The 16342-nt window shown below is 62.9% G+C and overlaps 1 protein-coding gene across 5 annotated transcripts in view; it reads right to left on the reverse strand.

Annotated features, from left to right (window-relative positions):
* MYO18A (myosin XVIIIA) overlaps positions 1–16342 on the reverse strand; it is a 37516-nt gene that overhangs the window by 14796 nt on the left and 6378 nt on the right. The window contains exons 3-21 of one of the 5 annotated variants that reach the window (XM_039389282.1): positions 9279–9419; positions 8691–8747; positions 8062–8149; positions 7833–7942; positions 7580–7756; positions 7245–7455; positions 6840–6982; positions 6031–6131; positions 5870–5933; positions 5617–5761; positions 4012–4023; positions 3337–3513; positions 3168–3258; positions 2888–3080; positions 2454–2540; positions 1708–1849; positions 1333–1492; positions 1067–1253; positions 740–977 (exon numbers count right to left, since the gene is read on the reverse strand). In XM_039389282.1, coding sequence (XP_039245216.1) covers positions 740–977; positions 1067–1253; positions 1333–1492; positions 1708–1849; positions 2454–2540; positions 2888–3080; positions 3168–3258; positions 3337–3513; positions 4012–4023; positions 5617–5761; positions 5870–5933; positions 6031–6131; positions 6840–6982; positions 7245–7455; positions 7580–7756; positions 7833–7942; positions 8062–8149; positions 8691–8747; positions 9279–9419 — 2524 coding nt within the window. The remainder of the gene's footprint in view (positions 1–739; positions 978–1066; positions 1254–1332; positions 1493–1707; positions 1850–2453; positions 2541–2887; positions 3081–3167; positions 3259–3336; positions 3514–4011; positions 4024–5616; positions 5762–5869; positions 5934–6030; positions 6132–6839; positions 6983–7244; positions 7456–7579; positions 7757–7832; positions 7943–8061; positions 8150–8690; positions 8748–9278; positions 9420–16342) is intronic. The other 4 variants (XM_039389278.1, XM_039389279.1, XM_039389280.1 and 1 more) reach the window with 4 other exon arrangements.

Genomic DNA, 16342 nt, shown 5'->3' on the forward strand with positions numbered 1-16342 from the left:
ACGGGGTCACCCCACGTGGAACAAGCTCCCCATGGGGCCAAACACAGCTGGAATGCCCTGAGCCTCCCCGGGAGGTTTTCCTTGGCTGGGTCCTCCAGCAATTTTGGCTGGGATCTAGGGAGAAAGTGGCCAGATCCCATCATGGGGGTAGAGCAGGGACACATGTGCTGCCTGCGCAAGTCCTGCTCCGGCTTCACTTTGAGCTGCAGCCAACTCCTGCATCAGGCTCCAGCACTGAGCCTTCACATCTTAATTAACGACGAGGTATTGACGGGAACTCTGACCCCAGCACGGCCGGCTGGCCGTGGCCACCAATCCAGGAGGTGTGTGGGTGGCATCGATTTCCAATCACGGCAGGAAGGGTTCGGCCTCCAAGCAATAAACCCTCGGCCGGGCAGCCAGCCATGCGTATCGATAAACGCTTTGCTGAGCACAACTCAGAGGCCTTCGTTCCAGTGGGACAGGGGCTGGATGCCAATGGGATTCCTGCCAGAAACCAGCAGCACCAGTGGAGACACCCAATTAAGGCCATGCCTGTCCCCAGCACAGATAACGGCCCTCCCAGCGGAGGGGTGACAGGGACAGGACTGCCGTGAGGAGACAGCTGGAAGCTGCAGGGCTCAGAGCAAGGGCATGTGCTGAATGGGTTCCCGAGGGCCTTTGGCTCCCCAGTAAGAAGATACAGCCAGGACCTCCACGGCATCTTTCCCCTCACCCTGGTGCCGGTTCCACGGCTCACCTTGGCGGTACATGCGGAGGGCGTCGAGCAGGCGGGAGCCGCGGAGCTGTGCGCGCAGGAGGGGCACGTCCAGCTGCATGAGCCCGGCCTCGCAGTGCTCCGCCGGCAGCTCCAGCTCGCTGCCGCTCACCCGCCGGCACGGCAGAGCCTGGGGGTCCCCGCCGCCCCCCGCCGCCTTGGGCAGGAAGCAGTGCACGAAGTGGAGCTTGGACTTCTTGATGCTGTCAATGAGGGCATCCTGTAGGCACGGCAGAGCAGGGTGAGTGGTGATGTGCAGCAGTGCCCCAGCCAGACGTGGGGACCCCCACTTGGCACCCTCTCACTCACCACTTGCAGCTTGATCTGGATGCAGAGGGATTTCTTCTTGACGGCGGCCACGCCGGTGGTGAAGGTCTTGCGCATGCTGGTGGCCCGGCGCAAGGCCAGCTGGGAGCCCCCCTCCAGCCCCGCCACCGAGCCTGACAGCACCAGCGCCGACCCGCCACGGCCGGCAAAGAGGCTGCTGATCACCTTCCTGCAGGGCACGGAGGGGATGTCACCCCCCAACACCACCTCTTCCCCCCGCCATGCTCCCAACCCAGGACCCCACTCACTTCTGGGACTCCTGCAGCAGGACGGAGGCATTTTGGGAGGCTGGGTTGTGCTTGACATAGTTGAGCCATCCGGTGGCATCGTACTCCACCCAGTTAGTCCCCGAGCTGTGGCCCAGGAGGAAGTGTCGGGGTTTGTCACTGGGGAGCAGAGGGTTGTGCCCTGTGGGAAGACACAGAACCGCTGGGCACAGCCCCAGGGACCGGCACTTCACTGGTGCATGTCACAGAGTCACAGAATGGTAAATGGTTTGGGTTGGAAGGGAGCTTAAAGGTCATCGAGTTCCAACCCTCACTCCACGGGCAAGGACACCTTCCACTAGAAAAGTTGCTCCTGGTCTAGAGGACATATTCCCACAGTGCCAGGCTTCCCCATACCTTTCTTGCCCCCTTCCTGTGGGCCGTAGTAGGAGAAGAGCCGCTCCAACAAGGTGTCCTCGTTGCCGCCCGGCTGCAGTGCCTCCTCCTCCAGCAGCCACAGCAGCCCCCGCGCCTCGTCTGTGCGGGCCAGTGACCGGACCTGCAGGGACACCGCACTGGCAGCCGTCCAGCATACCACTGTCCCCCAGAGCAGGGATATGGGGTGACACAGGGGACCCAGGCCACCCAGGGAGCATGCAACCTCACACCATGCAAGAGGCCTCCTCCTTAATGGAGACCCAGCAGGAAAAGAGCCCATATGGGACACTCCAGCAGCGCATCTCGCTGGGAAATGCAGCGCTCGGGCACCCGAGGGCTGGAGCCACAAGCCCTCCTGGTCTCTGCAGCCACCTCCAAAAGGGACTGGAGGACCTCAGGGATTAGAGAACCTTGGGAACCTGTGCATCCTGGGGACCTGAGCACCTTGGGGACCAGATCATTCCAGGGATCTCAAGGACTGGAGCACCCCAGGGATCACACACAGTCTCCAGGTCCCCTGCCTGCAGCACAGGCAGCTTCCAGGGCAAGCAGGGAAAACCATGCTGGGGGACGCACCAAGGATGTGGGCTGCACACATACTCGCACCCGTGCTTTCACAGCCATTCAGGACAGCCCCTTTCCTTCCCCTCACTACCACCTAAGTGCCAAAATTCCACCCATCCGCTGCCGTGCTGTGGCTGGGAGGAAGTGCAGTGGGTGCTTACCAGTGCCTGGTGTGAGGACTGGTCTACAGCAGCTACGGAGCCAGAGGAGCCGGGCTCAGCATCAGCCAGGGTGAGCTCTATGTTCTCCTGGTGAGGGGGAACAGAGGCAGGTGAATGCCCACACCACGGAGTAGCAGTGATTGGGACCAGGAGCTGGTCAGGGTGTTGGTCTCAATGAGGTTTAGGATGATGTCGCATGCCAAGGGGGGACCAGGACACGTGGAAGGGTCCCCCCAGGCTGTCAGTGCCAAGATGGAGCAGCAGCAGTGATCTCACCACCACCACCACTCACAGCCACCCCATCACCTCCCAGCCCAGCTCTCCTCTGCCATGCTCCACAGCCAAAGAAATCAGGGGGGACACAGAGGAGATGTTCATGGGGACAGGAGGGCAGGAAGGGAGGAGGCAATGGCAGCCCTGGGTGTCCCCAGTACCTCCTTGTATCGCTCCAGCTCGCGGGCGAAGGTGCGCTGGTGGAAGAGGAGCTGCAGGCGCTCCTGGGCATAGTTGTGGCAGAGCTCCTCGAAGGTGGCCCCCCGGCTCTGCCCTGCCAGCTCAGGGTTCTGCGCCCCGGGGGTGTCCACAACTGTCACCGAGCACACCGAGTGCTGGCTCGACTTCAGCGCCCTGGGGGGGACACAAAAGGGACTCAGCGGGGCGAGTAGATGCTGCCACGCACCCCGCAGCTCTGCCCCCAGCCCTCCCAGCACGTACCTGTTGAGGAGGGAGATGAGGAGGGTGAAGAGCTCGGAGTACAAACCAGATGCCATGCCCTCCAGGCACTCCAGCGCCGTCAGCTTGGGACCTGGCCAAGGCAACCCTGAGTGTCCTCAGCCTGTCATCCCCTGCGGCCCACCCGCTGTTCCCCCAAACCTCACCCTACCTGTTCCACCATCCCCCAGGGGGGACTCATCGGGGCCCTGCCGGAAGGAGGTGGAGCGCTGCAGGGTGGTCTTGGGCTGGTGCTTGAAGATGGCAGAGGAGAGCTCCTCCAGGCTGCAGCCCAGCAGGTACGCGGCTTTCTGAGCCCACTCGTGACGTGCAAACTGCTTCCTCCCGGCTGGAGGGTGGAGAAGGGGGCTTCAGAGCCAGGCAGGGCATCCCCAAAAATGGGGAGCATTTCCAGACAGGTTTAGATGGTCTCAAGGACCCCCAGAGTATGCTGGGGGTGCTGGGCACAGTGGAAGTACATGGCCAGGAAGCATGTTTTGAGGTGTGAGAAGACAGACATGTTTGGGGTGTAGAGGAGATGGGGGGTGAATGGCTTCATGCCACTTCAGGGCTGAGCCCACAGCCACACCACGGTGTGTGGAGGTGAGGGTCCCCTTGCCATCACTACTTGGGGACCTCTGGGGCTCTGAGCCACCCTACACACAGGGACATGTCCTTGCTCGATGACACACTGAGTAGCCCAGCTGCAGCACAGCAGGACAGACAAAGACATGGATGCTGATGGAGGTGGGAACAGGTTAATGGTGACATGCAGGGACATGACAGCAGGATGGCGGTGGCACGCGGGAAGGGAAGCCAGAGACACGGGCGGAGAACAAGACTTTACCTTCGTCGACGTCTGCATTGCAAAGGGCAGCATGCACCATGCGAACAGAGACAGGGGTTAGAAACAACGGCGCGTGACGGCGCGGGGACACGCGGCACGGGGGGCCCTCCTGCCAAAACGCGCCGCCACGCCACGCACGTGCCAAGCCTGCCCCTCCCCGGGCATTGCTGAAGTGTGTGAGGTCTTTCCTCTGTGAGCCCCCCTGCTCTGTGGGCACTGGTGGGGAGCAGCTCAGCTCTGCCCCAGAGCACAGAGAGCTGCTGTCAGATCCAGCTCGGTGCAAGTGTCAAGAAGATGAGGAAATCGGGAGGGCTGGTGTGACTGAGCTGGCTCTGAGCACCCCCAGTGTCCACGAGGTGCAGGGGAGGCTTCGGCAGCAGCACAGAGCCAGGGCTGGGATGTTCCCCCCCCAGCAGGATCTGGGGTTCCCTTCCAGCAGGGCCCCCGTTATGAAGAGACTCCAGAGCTGCCCGAGCATCCCGCTGTGGTGGCTGCGGCGGGGCCCTGCTGCCCTCTAGTGCCCTGAGAGCACCCCATGGGCCAGCACTGCACGCTGAGAGCATCCCATGGGCCAGGACTGCACGCTGATAGCACGCCATGGGCCAGCACTGCACCCTGAGAGCACCCCATGGGCCAGGATTGCACCCCACTGTGCCCCAAGAGCACCCCATAGGTCAGCACTGCTCCCCACTGCACCCCAAGAGCACCACATGCACCAACCCTGCACCCCAGTGCACACTCAGACCACTCCACTCTCTCCCTCCTCATCCCCAACACATCTCTTCCCCCAGGGCTGAAAATTCCCTAGGTGCAGCCACCAGCTCCGGGTGCTCATTTTGGGGTTGCCATGCCCCAGCCCTCCTGCCAGTGTGCAGCACCACTGGGGCTTCCAGCACCGTGGGGAGAAAAGGAAGCCACAGGGGGAGAAGAGCAGCCCCCAAAGCCTAATTTGCCACCCCCAGGGATGGAGAGTGAAGCTGGTGCTGTTGGAGCCAGACCAAGCACCCACAGTGTGCTCTGGGTGCCAGGGCAGCTCTGCCCCACACCACCAATATGCTGACAGGACTGGGTTGGGGGTGCTCATGGGCATCAGGAACCAGCTGGGGGTCAGGGTTGGTCCCAGCACACCAGCAGCATCCCAAGCCCCCGTTTCAGCCCCAAAACCAGCACCGTGTGGCACCCCCCAGAGCAGAGCTCCCCCCGCCATTACCGGCTCCATCTGCCAGTGGGTCTGTGAGGAGGATGAAGGGAGAGGTGTTACACTGGGAACGGGGGACACATGCACCCCCCAACTCCCTCAACCCCAGCCAGGCCCCCTCTGATGCACGTTGGCAGGAGCCAACCCAGAGACTGAGGTGTTCAATTCCCACCAGTTAATGGGACCACCCCAGCCATGGGGACAAAGCTGGGTGCCACAGAACACCCAGGGTGGCAGGGTACTGTCCCTGAGCTGACACAGCCCCCCACATACCCCCAGGACTCGGCTGCACTGGGGGGGGCTGTTTGCAAGGTGCCCAGGTGCCAGCAATGGCTCTGGGACCCCTTGCATTCATCAGTCCCAAACCTCCACCCGTTAATGGCTCCCAGCCTGGAGAAGCTCATTACCTTTGGTGGCCCCAGCAGCTCCCAGGTGGTAAATGGCCCCCAGAATGAGCCAGAAGGCTTTCTGCTCATCACCCGAGATGCCCATCACCTTCATGGCTGCCAGGAGCTTGCTGAACTGCTGGGTCGCCTTCTGCTTTTCCTCTGGCTGTGGGAAACAACAGGAGCCGTCAGTCTGGGAGCCCGGCTCTGCCTCCCCCTGCACTCAAACGGGTCAGAGACCCCTGTCCCTCCCACAGTCCCCCACGGCAGCGACCTTGGAGGGGGGCACGATGCCGAAGACGTTGTTCTCTGCAAGGTGGTTGAAGTGAAGCTCAGTCCTGTGGGGATAAACACCATGATTGGCTCCATGTGGAAGACCTCAGAGACCTCCATGGGCTGGAGTCTGTGCCCTCGCCCCTCAGCTCCTCAGCTCACCGCAGGGTGCTGTCAGAGCAGGCCAGCAGGTAGTAGAAGACGTTGAAGGTAGCCTCTTTGGCCGGGCGCCTGGCCACACGCAGCTTCTCCAGCAGCAGTGTCTGGAGGAGGTGGGAGAGATGGGAACTGTCCCCAAGTGCCCCGCTCCCACTGAGACCCTCCAGCCCACCCTGGTCTCATCCTTGCTGCCTCCCCAGGGTCCTCACAGAGATGTGAGGGTCTCCCTCCCACCACAGGGCACCATGTGAATGCAATCATTCAAATAGCTCACAAGCATTTGCTCTCTGGTGAATACTACTATAGTAGCATGGACCAGCTCTCTTGGACTTTAAGGGCTCTGCTGTCATCACACCAGAGAGGCATCTGGAAGACAGCCCCTCCGATTTTGGGACTAACTCAGCAGGGACAGGGAGCCCATCTGACCTAGGTGTGAACAAGGACAAGAGAAGGATGCCAGGCTGCTGAGTGCTGCAAGCATGGCTGGGCAGCTGGTGGAGGTCTGCAGCAGAGCTTGCAGCATAGGAAACATCATGAGAATTATAGAGTCCTGGAATGGTTTGGGTTGGAAGGGACCCTAAAGTTCAACAAGTTCCAACCCCCTGCCATGGGCAGGAACACCATCCACTAAACCAGGTTCCTCCACGTCCTGTCCAACCTGGCCTTGAACACTTTCCAGGGGTGACAGGGGCATCCACAGCTTCTTTGGGCAACATCCCGGTGAGGACAGACCGATTCCCACACTGAGGGAAGCCACACTGGCAAGGATGGACTGGCTCCCATGGTGGGGGGGGCCATCCCAGCCCCCTCACCTGTACGGAGGCAGATGCCACCTGCCCAGCCTGGTCGAAGTCCAGAGAGATGATCTGGGAGAAGCGGGTGGCGTTGCCGTTCATGCTGGTGCTGCTATTGCCAAAAGCCTCCAGGATGGTGTAGAGAGCCTGCCACTTCTCCGCTGCAGGAAGAGAAGCAGGGCGGTGGGGTGCAGGGGCTGTGCGGCGGGCGGGCAGCTGGAGCTGGCACTGCCGGTGCTGCTGCTCCTGTGCCATGCTCCGCACCATGGCAGCCCTCAAGAGTGCGGCAAAGGCACCGGCGTGAGGCAGTGACAGCCCATGTGGTGCGTGTCCAGCCGCTGCCACGTGCGGGGGGCTGTGAGTGCAAAGCAAGGGGCGTGCGCAGGCAGCACACGGGGACCCCACAACCTGCTGGGGACTCACCGGAGAAGACCTTGCCGGTGCTGCCGGCGATGGTGGCGAGGTACTGGACCAGGTGCTGGCAGTTGGTGGTCTTTCCGCTGCCGCTGGCGCCCAGCAGCACGACGGCCTGGTCCTGGCGGCTCATCAGCATGCTGCGGTATGCGGCCTGGGCCACCGCGTAGATGTGCGGGGACGTGTCCTCCCTGCGGCACCCCTTGAACATGTGCATGACCTGGTGGGGACAGGGCAGGTGAGCGGGCGAGGGTCAGTACCCTGCCACCCCACAGCTCCCTCTGCATGATGCCACGGCTCCCAGCCGCCTGCCCCCTCTGGTGTGCCCCCCGCAGCACGGTCACCTTCTCAGAGTACATGGAGGGGGAGCTCAGCGGGTTGATGATGACCATGGTGGGCCCGGCGTAGGTGTGCAGGAGGTTGCCGCCGTAGCGCTGCCGCAGCGTGTGCAGCACGCTGGACTCGTTGAGGTAGAGGAGGCTGGCGAGGTCCTCCACGCGGTCGCACGACGGGGGGTTCGCCTGGCAGCAAGGTCGAGGGGGGCGTCAGGCTGGGAACGGGGATCTGCCCCACTGTCCCCCCGCCCCGCAGCCCTACCTTCTCCACATCATCCTCCTCCACCTCCAGGATAGCTCCATCGTGGTCCAGTTTCACCTTCACCTTGCCCTCGGGCAGGGGACTGCCCGCCTCCGGCCGCAGCTGGCTGCCTGCGAGGGGCACAGGGCACTCAGTGGGGCCGTGCTGGCAGCCCCCTGGGGACACTGCATGGGGGATGTGCCGTGGGAAGGACAGGGCATGCCACGTCCCAGCAGTGCCCCTGACTCACCCAAGGAGAAGCCATCCCTGTGCACCAGCCACACCTTCTCAGTCTCGTACCAGGCTTCCTCAGCCGCTATCTGCTCCTCTGATTTGGCCTGTGGAACAGCAGGATGTGGAGTGGTTGTGGTCACCTGCCCCTGCTCTGTCTTGCTCCCTCCCCACATCCCTGGGGCTGGAGGGAGCAGGCTGACTGGCCACGGGCCCTCATGTGGGCCAGCCACAGCCATTCTTCACAAGCGTTCCCAGCCCCAGTTCCCATTTGCCCACTGTCTCCAGGGACCCCAGTGGGATCGGGGCTGCAGAGACCACCAGGGCCCTGCTACAGCTAGGGGCAGACATAAAGCCAAGTGACCCACGGGCTCATTCACCACAGCCACCTCGGGCAAGCCTGGAGAGCCTGAGCTCCCAAACCGCAGCCCTGACACAGGGCACCCATTCCAGCCACGTGTCAGGATGCAGGGACACTGGGTATGCTGGGGGGACATGGGACATGCTGCAGGGACATGCTGTAGGACACAAAGGACACACTGCAGGCACATAACGTGGGGACGCAGGACATGGCACAGGACCACAGCATGGAAAATGCCGGGCTGGCATAGCCAGCACCCGAGAGCAGGATAAGCCCTAAAGCCAAACCTGAGCTGCGGCAGGGACGGGGTCAAGGGGAGCTGCCGGCGCATCGTCCACTGGACCCTGGCAAGGCCGAGAGACAGGGCTGAAGGCGAGAAGGGCTCAGCCCTGCCCCGCAAACAGCTCGGAAAGCGGTGAGGGGAGCGAGCAGGGGCAAAGCGCCACCTTGCCACACCCTGTGAGCACTCCCGATGCCACGGCCACTGCTGTGGACAGCAGGGTGGCATGTCCAGTGCTGTGCTGGAGACACATGGAGCCAGGAAGGATGCTGGCCATGAGGTCACGCTGCCAAAGCCCTGGGGGCTGGGGGTCACTGCACTGACCCGCTCTGAGCTCTGCCAGCACTGCGCGCCACGGCTGCTTCACCACAAGCCATGCGTCCTGCCTGTGCCAGTGCTCTGCCCCTTCACATCCTGCTCCGTGCCCCTGCCCGCCCCAGCTGTGCCACCTCCACCAAGAGCACCCCCCCGGGATGCCCAGCTTCCCAGCATGGCCCTGCTGGGGAGAGGCACCCAGCCCCGGCTGCCCTGGCACCCTCCAGCCCCGTGGGTGCCGTGGCAGCCCACAGAGCAGGGTGGGATGGGAAAGCCTTACGCTCCAGCACGAGGCACGGGCGCAGACGCCAGCCCAGCGGGACACAGAGGATGGCGGGGGGTCGCTGGTGGAGGCAGAGGGTTCCTGAGGACGGGGGTACAGTACCTGGCTGGGTGCCGAGGCGGAGGCGGCGGGGTCCAGCTAATGGCAGCAAGGAAGCAGGAGAGAAAGAAGAGAAGGGGTGAGAGGTAGAGAGCAGAAGCAGCACCCTGACAGGCCACAGGGCCCTGGCATGGCCACGATTCATATGGCACCACCAGGACATCATCCATCCCAGCCACCACAGTGTGCCTGGGCTCCCACGGGGATGCCAGCATTTCCCCAACAGCCCCGGTTATCCATCCCCTGCTGCCACCCAGAGAGAGATCATGGGGTTGGCAGCCAGGCACAGGGGTACAGTCACCATATGCAGAGCACACGGCATGCCCAGGGCAGCCACACGCTGCCCATGCCTGCCCATCCTTGGGAAGGCAACACGCAAGCACCAACACCCCTGGAATTACAGAAGTAGTGAAGATCCTCTCCAGTCGGAGCTGCGCTTCCTCAGATGGGCTCAGCTGGGACGCAGGGCTGGGAGCAGCCTGGAGGCAGAGCACATTAGCCCTGAGCCGGCCACCCCACAGCCCCTGCAGCCCTGGCACGTGGGCATCAGCACAGCCATTGCAAAGGCTTCCCCAGCCCTGCAGCCCAGCAGGGTGAAGGTGCTGACACTGGCACAGCTGGGGTACCAGCAGGTACCCACAGTGCCTGGGGACCTGGGTCCCCACTCCTACACACCTGCTTGGGGGGCGTCGGGGCAGTTTTCACAGGGGTCGGCCGCTTCTCGCTGGTCTGCTGCTTCTTCTCCATATGAAATGGAGGGGAGACAAGGGCCAGCGTGATGGGGTTGCCACAGCACACACCACTGCTCCAAAAAAGTGACCCCCACCCACACCACACACCCCAAAAGCACTGCAAACCATGCAGGTGAGCTCACACCATGCTGAGCTGGGGGCACAACCCGCTGCCGGGTTAGAGCATCCCCCGCTGTGCACACACCGGTACCTTGTGCCTCTCCAGGGCGGTGGGTTTCAGAACAGATGCCTTTGCTGGCTCTGCTTTCCCTCCCGAAGGCTGCACCAGCAGCTCCGGCTTGGCTTCGGTGCCCGGGGACAGGGACGGCTTCGCGTCCCCACCGGCCGGCTCGGGGGACTTCTCCTGCCTGTCCCCCGGCCGGAGCCGCAGCCGGTGCTCCTTGGTTTTGCCCTTCGCCATGAGGGTTTTGAGCCCTGCTGAGATCTCATCCTTGGGTTCCGGCTTGGCAGGGGCTGCCGGCACCACAGCGGGGGGAGGTGGTGGTGGGGCCGGGGGAGCCGGGACACCCGCACGGCCTGTCTCCTCCTTCCTGGGGGGTGGCACTGGCTCGGGAGACTTGGCATCTTGCCCTGGCTCCTTGGCACTGCCAGTGTCCTCCCCTGGTAGGACTTTGCGGACCACCTTGCGCACTACCCGGACCACCCTGCGGCGGGACAGGCCCTGGCCGTCGTCCTCCTGTGCCTCGGCAGCCGGGCCCTCCAGCCCGTTCACGGCCGCCCCATTCAGCACCGGCTCTGGGCTCTTCCCTTTTCCAGCAGGTGGCTCAGGGCTCTTCGCAGGCTGAGGTTTCGGGGGTTCAGATTTCGGGGGTTCAGGTTTTGGGGGCTCAGGTTTTGGGGGTGCAGATACCACATCCTTCGGGCTCTCTGACTGCAGCCACAATGACACCGGTGTGAGTGGAGGTCCAGCCACAGACCCTCTGCTTGGGACATGGTGGTGCCCAAGGCTCTGTGCCCTGCCACGGAGCACAGCTCCTGGCCAGACCCCGGCACTGGGGGACACAGCTTCCAGTTCCCTTCCCCAGCCAACCTACAGCTCCCCACCAGACCCCAGAGCAGGGAGCAGTGGTGACCTACCTTCCCCACACACAGGGACCCATCAACCCTCCGGCTGCCAGCATAGGGGTAAAACTCAGTGCTCAGGGCACCACCGAACCCATGACCCTCCATGGTGTCCCCAAGCCCTGGCATGGGGTCTGTTCCCACCAAGGGTGAGCCCCATCCCCAACACAGCTCCACCCTGCCCATGCCCTGCGACACTTACAGGCCCGTCCTCCTTCACGGGTCTTTTCACAGCTAAAGATTTGTCCTCGTCCTTGACCTGAGGGTCAGACAAACAAGAGGAGCACGTTTCAGCCCACTGTGAGGCCTTGCTGCCAGAAAACTCACCAGGACCATCACTCCATGCCAGCCCCAATCTGCAGCCCATTGCGGGGAAAAGGATGCGTGTCCTTCCAGGCTTCCCATCAGCCAAAAAAGCAGGAGGAAGCGCAGAGATGCGCCCCAGTTATGGCAAACCCCAAAGGTGGGAGAGGTACATGCTCTGCCTGCCTGGCCTGGGCCCTCTCATCACATGCAGTCAGTGAGTGAGCTGGTACAGAGGCCCATTACTGCTCCCACAGGGCTCTGTCCTTCTGCAAGTCACTCCCCAGGCGTCACAGCACATTTTAAGTGTCACCAGCTAATCTCTGCAGCAGCCGCACATGGGGTGTGCCAGCTCCCTGCTGAGCGGGGCGACCAGGGGGCTCTGGGGGGTGGATGGTCAAACCCTGTCCTGAGCCGTGCCTCTGAGTGCCAGGACTCGGCTTGACACTGCGGTGCATCCCATGGGATTGCCATCACACAGCTCCTGGGTGGCTGGTGGCACCGGGGTGGCTCGTGCCGTGTTAGGGGCTGCACCAGCCACTCGCAAAGCGGTTAGTGATGGTGTTAGTGATCGCATGCGTGGCCGCGTCGGTGACTCCGCTCCAAGCTCCCCGTTTGCTCAGCACGGCCCCCGGCACAGCAGCACAGTGAGGCCAGGAGTGCTGCTCCAAACATGGTGCCAGCGCTGGGCAAACTGAGGGAACTGGTCAGCAGCGTGACCCGAATGTGGGGCGCAGGCAAACATGCGAGAGAGACTTCCCTTCTGCTCCCAGAACGCAAACCGGGATGAGAACGCCATGGTGATGTCTCATGGAGCTGCAGCCCTGGCTGGGGAGAGAGGCAGAGGTGAGATGGGCTGGGGACAGCACACAGAAAGCCAAACCATGGCACAGTCTACAGGGATGTGTCCTTCCCCACTTGGGATCCTCAGGAATGGGGGTCTGAGCCCACCTGGCCTTGCTCAGCATACAAACAGTGCCCACAGGAGGGGCTCTGGGGACAGGCAGGTGACCAGTCTGACACCTGACAAAACTCATTGTGCAAAAAAAGCCCCTTCAGTCAGGCCTCAGGATCATGCCCCCATTCCCCTGAGCAGGCCAGCCTGCTGTAGTAAGCAAATGCCAGGGTGAGGGAAGGGATATTTTCTACCCCAGCTCTCTGCTTGCCCTGACAGTCAGGGTTTATTCTGAGCCTGACCCCGTGCCAATAGCCGGGCAGCCCTGATGGGACCCACTGCCCTGGCTGGCACCCACTCTCCAACCCAAAGGGGTTGTGCCTGGGGCCATCGGGGAGAAATCCCCCTCCCAGGGCCAGGCACCGTGTGGAGGAGCACCCGGCTGCCAAACCAACCCGCCTGTCTGGGCACACACTGCCTTGTCCCTGAGGAATCCCCTGTACCCCATCCCCCTCACCACACTGATTGATACACCAGTGCCGGGAGCACAGGTTGAACATGGGGGTCCAGAAACAAACCTGCCTATGGGCCAAAGCTCCCAAACCCTCTGCTTCCACTTCCAGGCAGCCTGGCACCCCAAAGATGGAGTTGGAGTCCCCAAAACAAACAACCCCCGGCCACCAAAGCGCCCCGGGGGTGGGTTTGGCCTCGCAGCCCCCAATCCCAGTGCCAGGACTGTCTCCCACGTGCCCCCCTCGTGCTCCCCCAAGCTGTGCTGGCCACAATGGGGGTCCCCACCTTACCAGAGGGAGCCAGGAGCGGGGTTTCCGCCGGGGCGAGCGCGGCACAGCACGGTGGGAGAGGCACTAGCGGGGCGGCAGCCGCAGCACGAGGACAGCTGGGCTGATAGGGCCACCCTAAAAATAGCCGAGGAATGCGAGGGCCCCGCCGGCGCACGCAGCAGCCGGAGGGAGAGCTGGGGGGGACACGCGGGCAGTGGGGCCTCACCACCACCACCGTCACCGCCGCCACTGCCAGAGGAAGTGATGTGGGCTCTGCCGCGGGGGGAACTGCCCAGCCTCCGTCCACTGTCCGCCCGGAGGGAGTGGGGGAAGACACCCCCGGACTGAGTGCAGCTGTGGAACTGGAGGAGCCAGGGAGAGTTCTGTGCCACAAGGGACGGGGTTGCACACGCTCCCGCAGCCCGGGGTGCCATGGCAGGGTGCCCAGTGTTGGAGCAGTGTGCCTGGTATCGTGCCAGGCGGCGCAGCCCTGACACTTCTTGCTCCTCCTTTGCCTTTCCCATGAACACAACAGCCCCCTCCAAAATGCTGCTGGGGATGGAGAGCACCCCAGCACAGCGTGGCAGTCCACGGTAAAGACACTTTCATGGCAAAGCCGCCTCTGGAAGTCCAAGGTCTCCCTGGAAAGAGCAGGAGCGGGACGGCGGGCAAGGGGCCAGGGGTCGGGGGCCTCCCTGCGCGGGGGCTGCCGGGAGGAGGCCGGTGGCAGGGAGCCAGGCACGCCGGCATGGAGGGCAGTGGTGACCGCTTGGGCACAGGCACAACGGGGACCCCAGCAGGCACTTGAGCAGGTCCAGGACAAACCAAACCGACACAGATATGCCCTGAGCCAAAAAACATTCCCCGGAGAAGCAGAAGGTCCTGGCCCAACTGGGACAGCTGTGCCAATGGCAGGCTGGAAATCCCCATGCTGGGAATGCCAGCACTAGGCCACATCCCTCTTGGCCCACAGGACTGGCACCCCATGCTGCACAAGGGACAGGCCACAGCAAACACCCTTGACAGGGCTGGTACAGCACAGCTGAGAGTGCCTGTAGTGACACCAGTGTCCCCAGGTAGTGTGGGCAAGGAGGCACCACCAGGGAGGAGCCCATCTCCCACAGGCCACCTCCACCAGGATGCCCAGCCCGGCCATTTGGTGATGAGGCATTTCTACCTGGCCAGGATATTCCTCTCATTCTCCTTCAGGAAGTTTGTCAGAGATGCACTGGCCTATAGCTGAGCCCACTGGACACAAGCCCCGTCCCCAGGACCTCTTGGGACCCCCCCCACACTGGGGCACCCCAGCAGCACCAACCCTGCAGTGAGGACAGAAAAAGAGCCAAACCAAGAACTTCCCAAGCATGGAAAAATGGAGACAGTGCCTCTGGCACAATGAGAGTCCCACATCCCCACCCCAGTGCAACATGGGGCACCCAGCCATGCCATAGCAGAGTGGCCTTGCACTCTGGGGACAGCAACCTCCAGGGACCTGGGTGCCCAAGGACAGTGGGCACGCATGGTACGCAGGGTCCACCAGTGCAGCCGCTGGATGCCTGTGGTCCTGCTGAAGCACTGGAGTGGTCAGAGGCATTTCTGGAATATTTCTGCTGGGCCGGCACATGCCTGGGCCCTGCCTGAGGAATTTCGCTGGTAAATAAATAAATACAGGCGTGGAGCTGAGCCAGCCCGGCTCCCCTACACCGGGAGCAAGGCTGGGACATGGAGGGGGTTACACTCGGTCCCCGATGCTCAGCCATGCTGTGCCACCGGCTGGACCCCCCATGCACCTCACAGGACCAACAACCCCCCAAGACACGGCGGGTGCTCCCCCTGCCCAGCCAGGTTCATGGGGACAAGGGTGACTCAGCACAGACCCAGTGAGGGGGCTAAACCCCCCACGGTACACAGAGAACCCGGCACCGTCCCACTCCAGCCAGGGAGGGGCTTCCACAGCAACAGCCCAAAATATGTCTATAATTTCCTGTTTCAAAAAGGATCATTTTTATTTAAATTAGGACCAGAAACATTCCAGGGAGTTTAGTGGAGCCTGGGGGAGAGCTGGGCCTCCCTGTGTGCCGGCACCTTGCATGAGGGACCCCCAACCGTACCCAGCACCCCTGCCTGTGCTCCCCAGCACCGGCAAAGGTGTGGTGCATCACGCAGGAGGAGAACAGCATCCTGCACAAGGACGTGCCCAAGCTGCAGTGGCAACCAACGATGCCCCACGACACAGTCAATGCCAGCCCTCCAGTCAGCTCCCACCGGCTGATGCCGTCAAACCTCACCGTGTCCCAGCACAAGGCCGCACACTGCAGCCTCTCCCCTGCAGCCCCAAGGGCGCCGGCATCTCCTCTTCCCCTTCCCAGCCCAGCACCACACTCCTGGTAGGCACAAGCGCCTCGCTGGCCCCCGTGTGCCGGCATCCAATGCACACCTGCCTCCACGCCAAGGTCTGCAGCACGGGAACAGCCGTGCCCCGCCGGCCCCGCGGGGTTATCCGGCCAGGGGTTATCCCTGCAGCACCGCCGGCACTGCCCGGTGACGCCTGCCGGGCTCCGGGGAGGAGCTGTCGGAAAGCCACTGCTCCAGCTTGGCGCAGACTCCACCCCGCAGTGCCGGCATCTGCTCGAGGAGCACATGGAGCCCCTTGGCCACCCTTACTCCATCCTGGCCACCATCCTGTGGGCACGGGGCCCCGCCATGCTCAGCATAGCCCTCCCCGGTGCGGGCAACCTGCTCCACACCCTCCAACCTAAGGAAGGCCTAAAAATACACTAAACGAGCCCAGTTACACACACTAAACAACGTCACACTGCTGCACCCCCTGCCACCACAGAGGGGGCTCAGCTTTGCAGCCTGTCGGTGTTTGGGGGCCTCTGCCAGGGTGCTGGCTGGCCGGGACACTGACTAGCCCGCGGCAGGGTCAGCAGTGCCGGGCAGCAGGAGTGAGGGATGTGGGTCACCCAGCCATTAAGTTTCTATTTATACACCAGCAGCAGCAGCCGCACACGCAGGGCTGCACTCGCCAGCAGCAGCTCCCGGCCCCTGGCACACTGTGTGCCTGCCCCAGTCCCCGGGGAGGATCCCAGTTGGCCCAGGGAGGCCAATGTGGGCAATGGAGCAGGCAGTGTTGTCCTGCAAAGCAGCATTTGGAACTTCCTGGCA

This window comes from Pipra filicauda, unplaced genomic scaffold (genome assembly GCF_003945595.2).
Source record: "Pipra filicauda isolate LSUMZ 115617 unplaced genomic scaffold, ASM394559v2 scaffold71_size5581439_pilon, whole genome shotgun sequence".
Classification (NCBI taxonomy): domain Eukaryota; kingdom Metazoa; phylum Chordata; class Aves; order Passeriformes; family Pipridae; genus Pipra; species Pipra filicauda.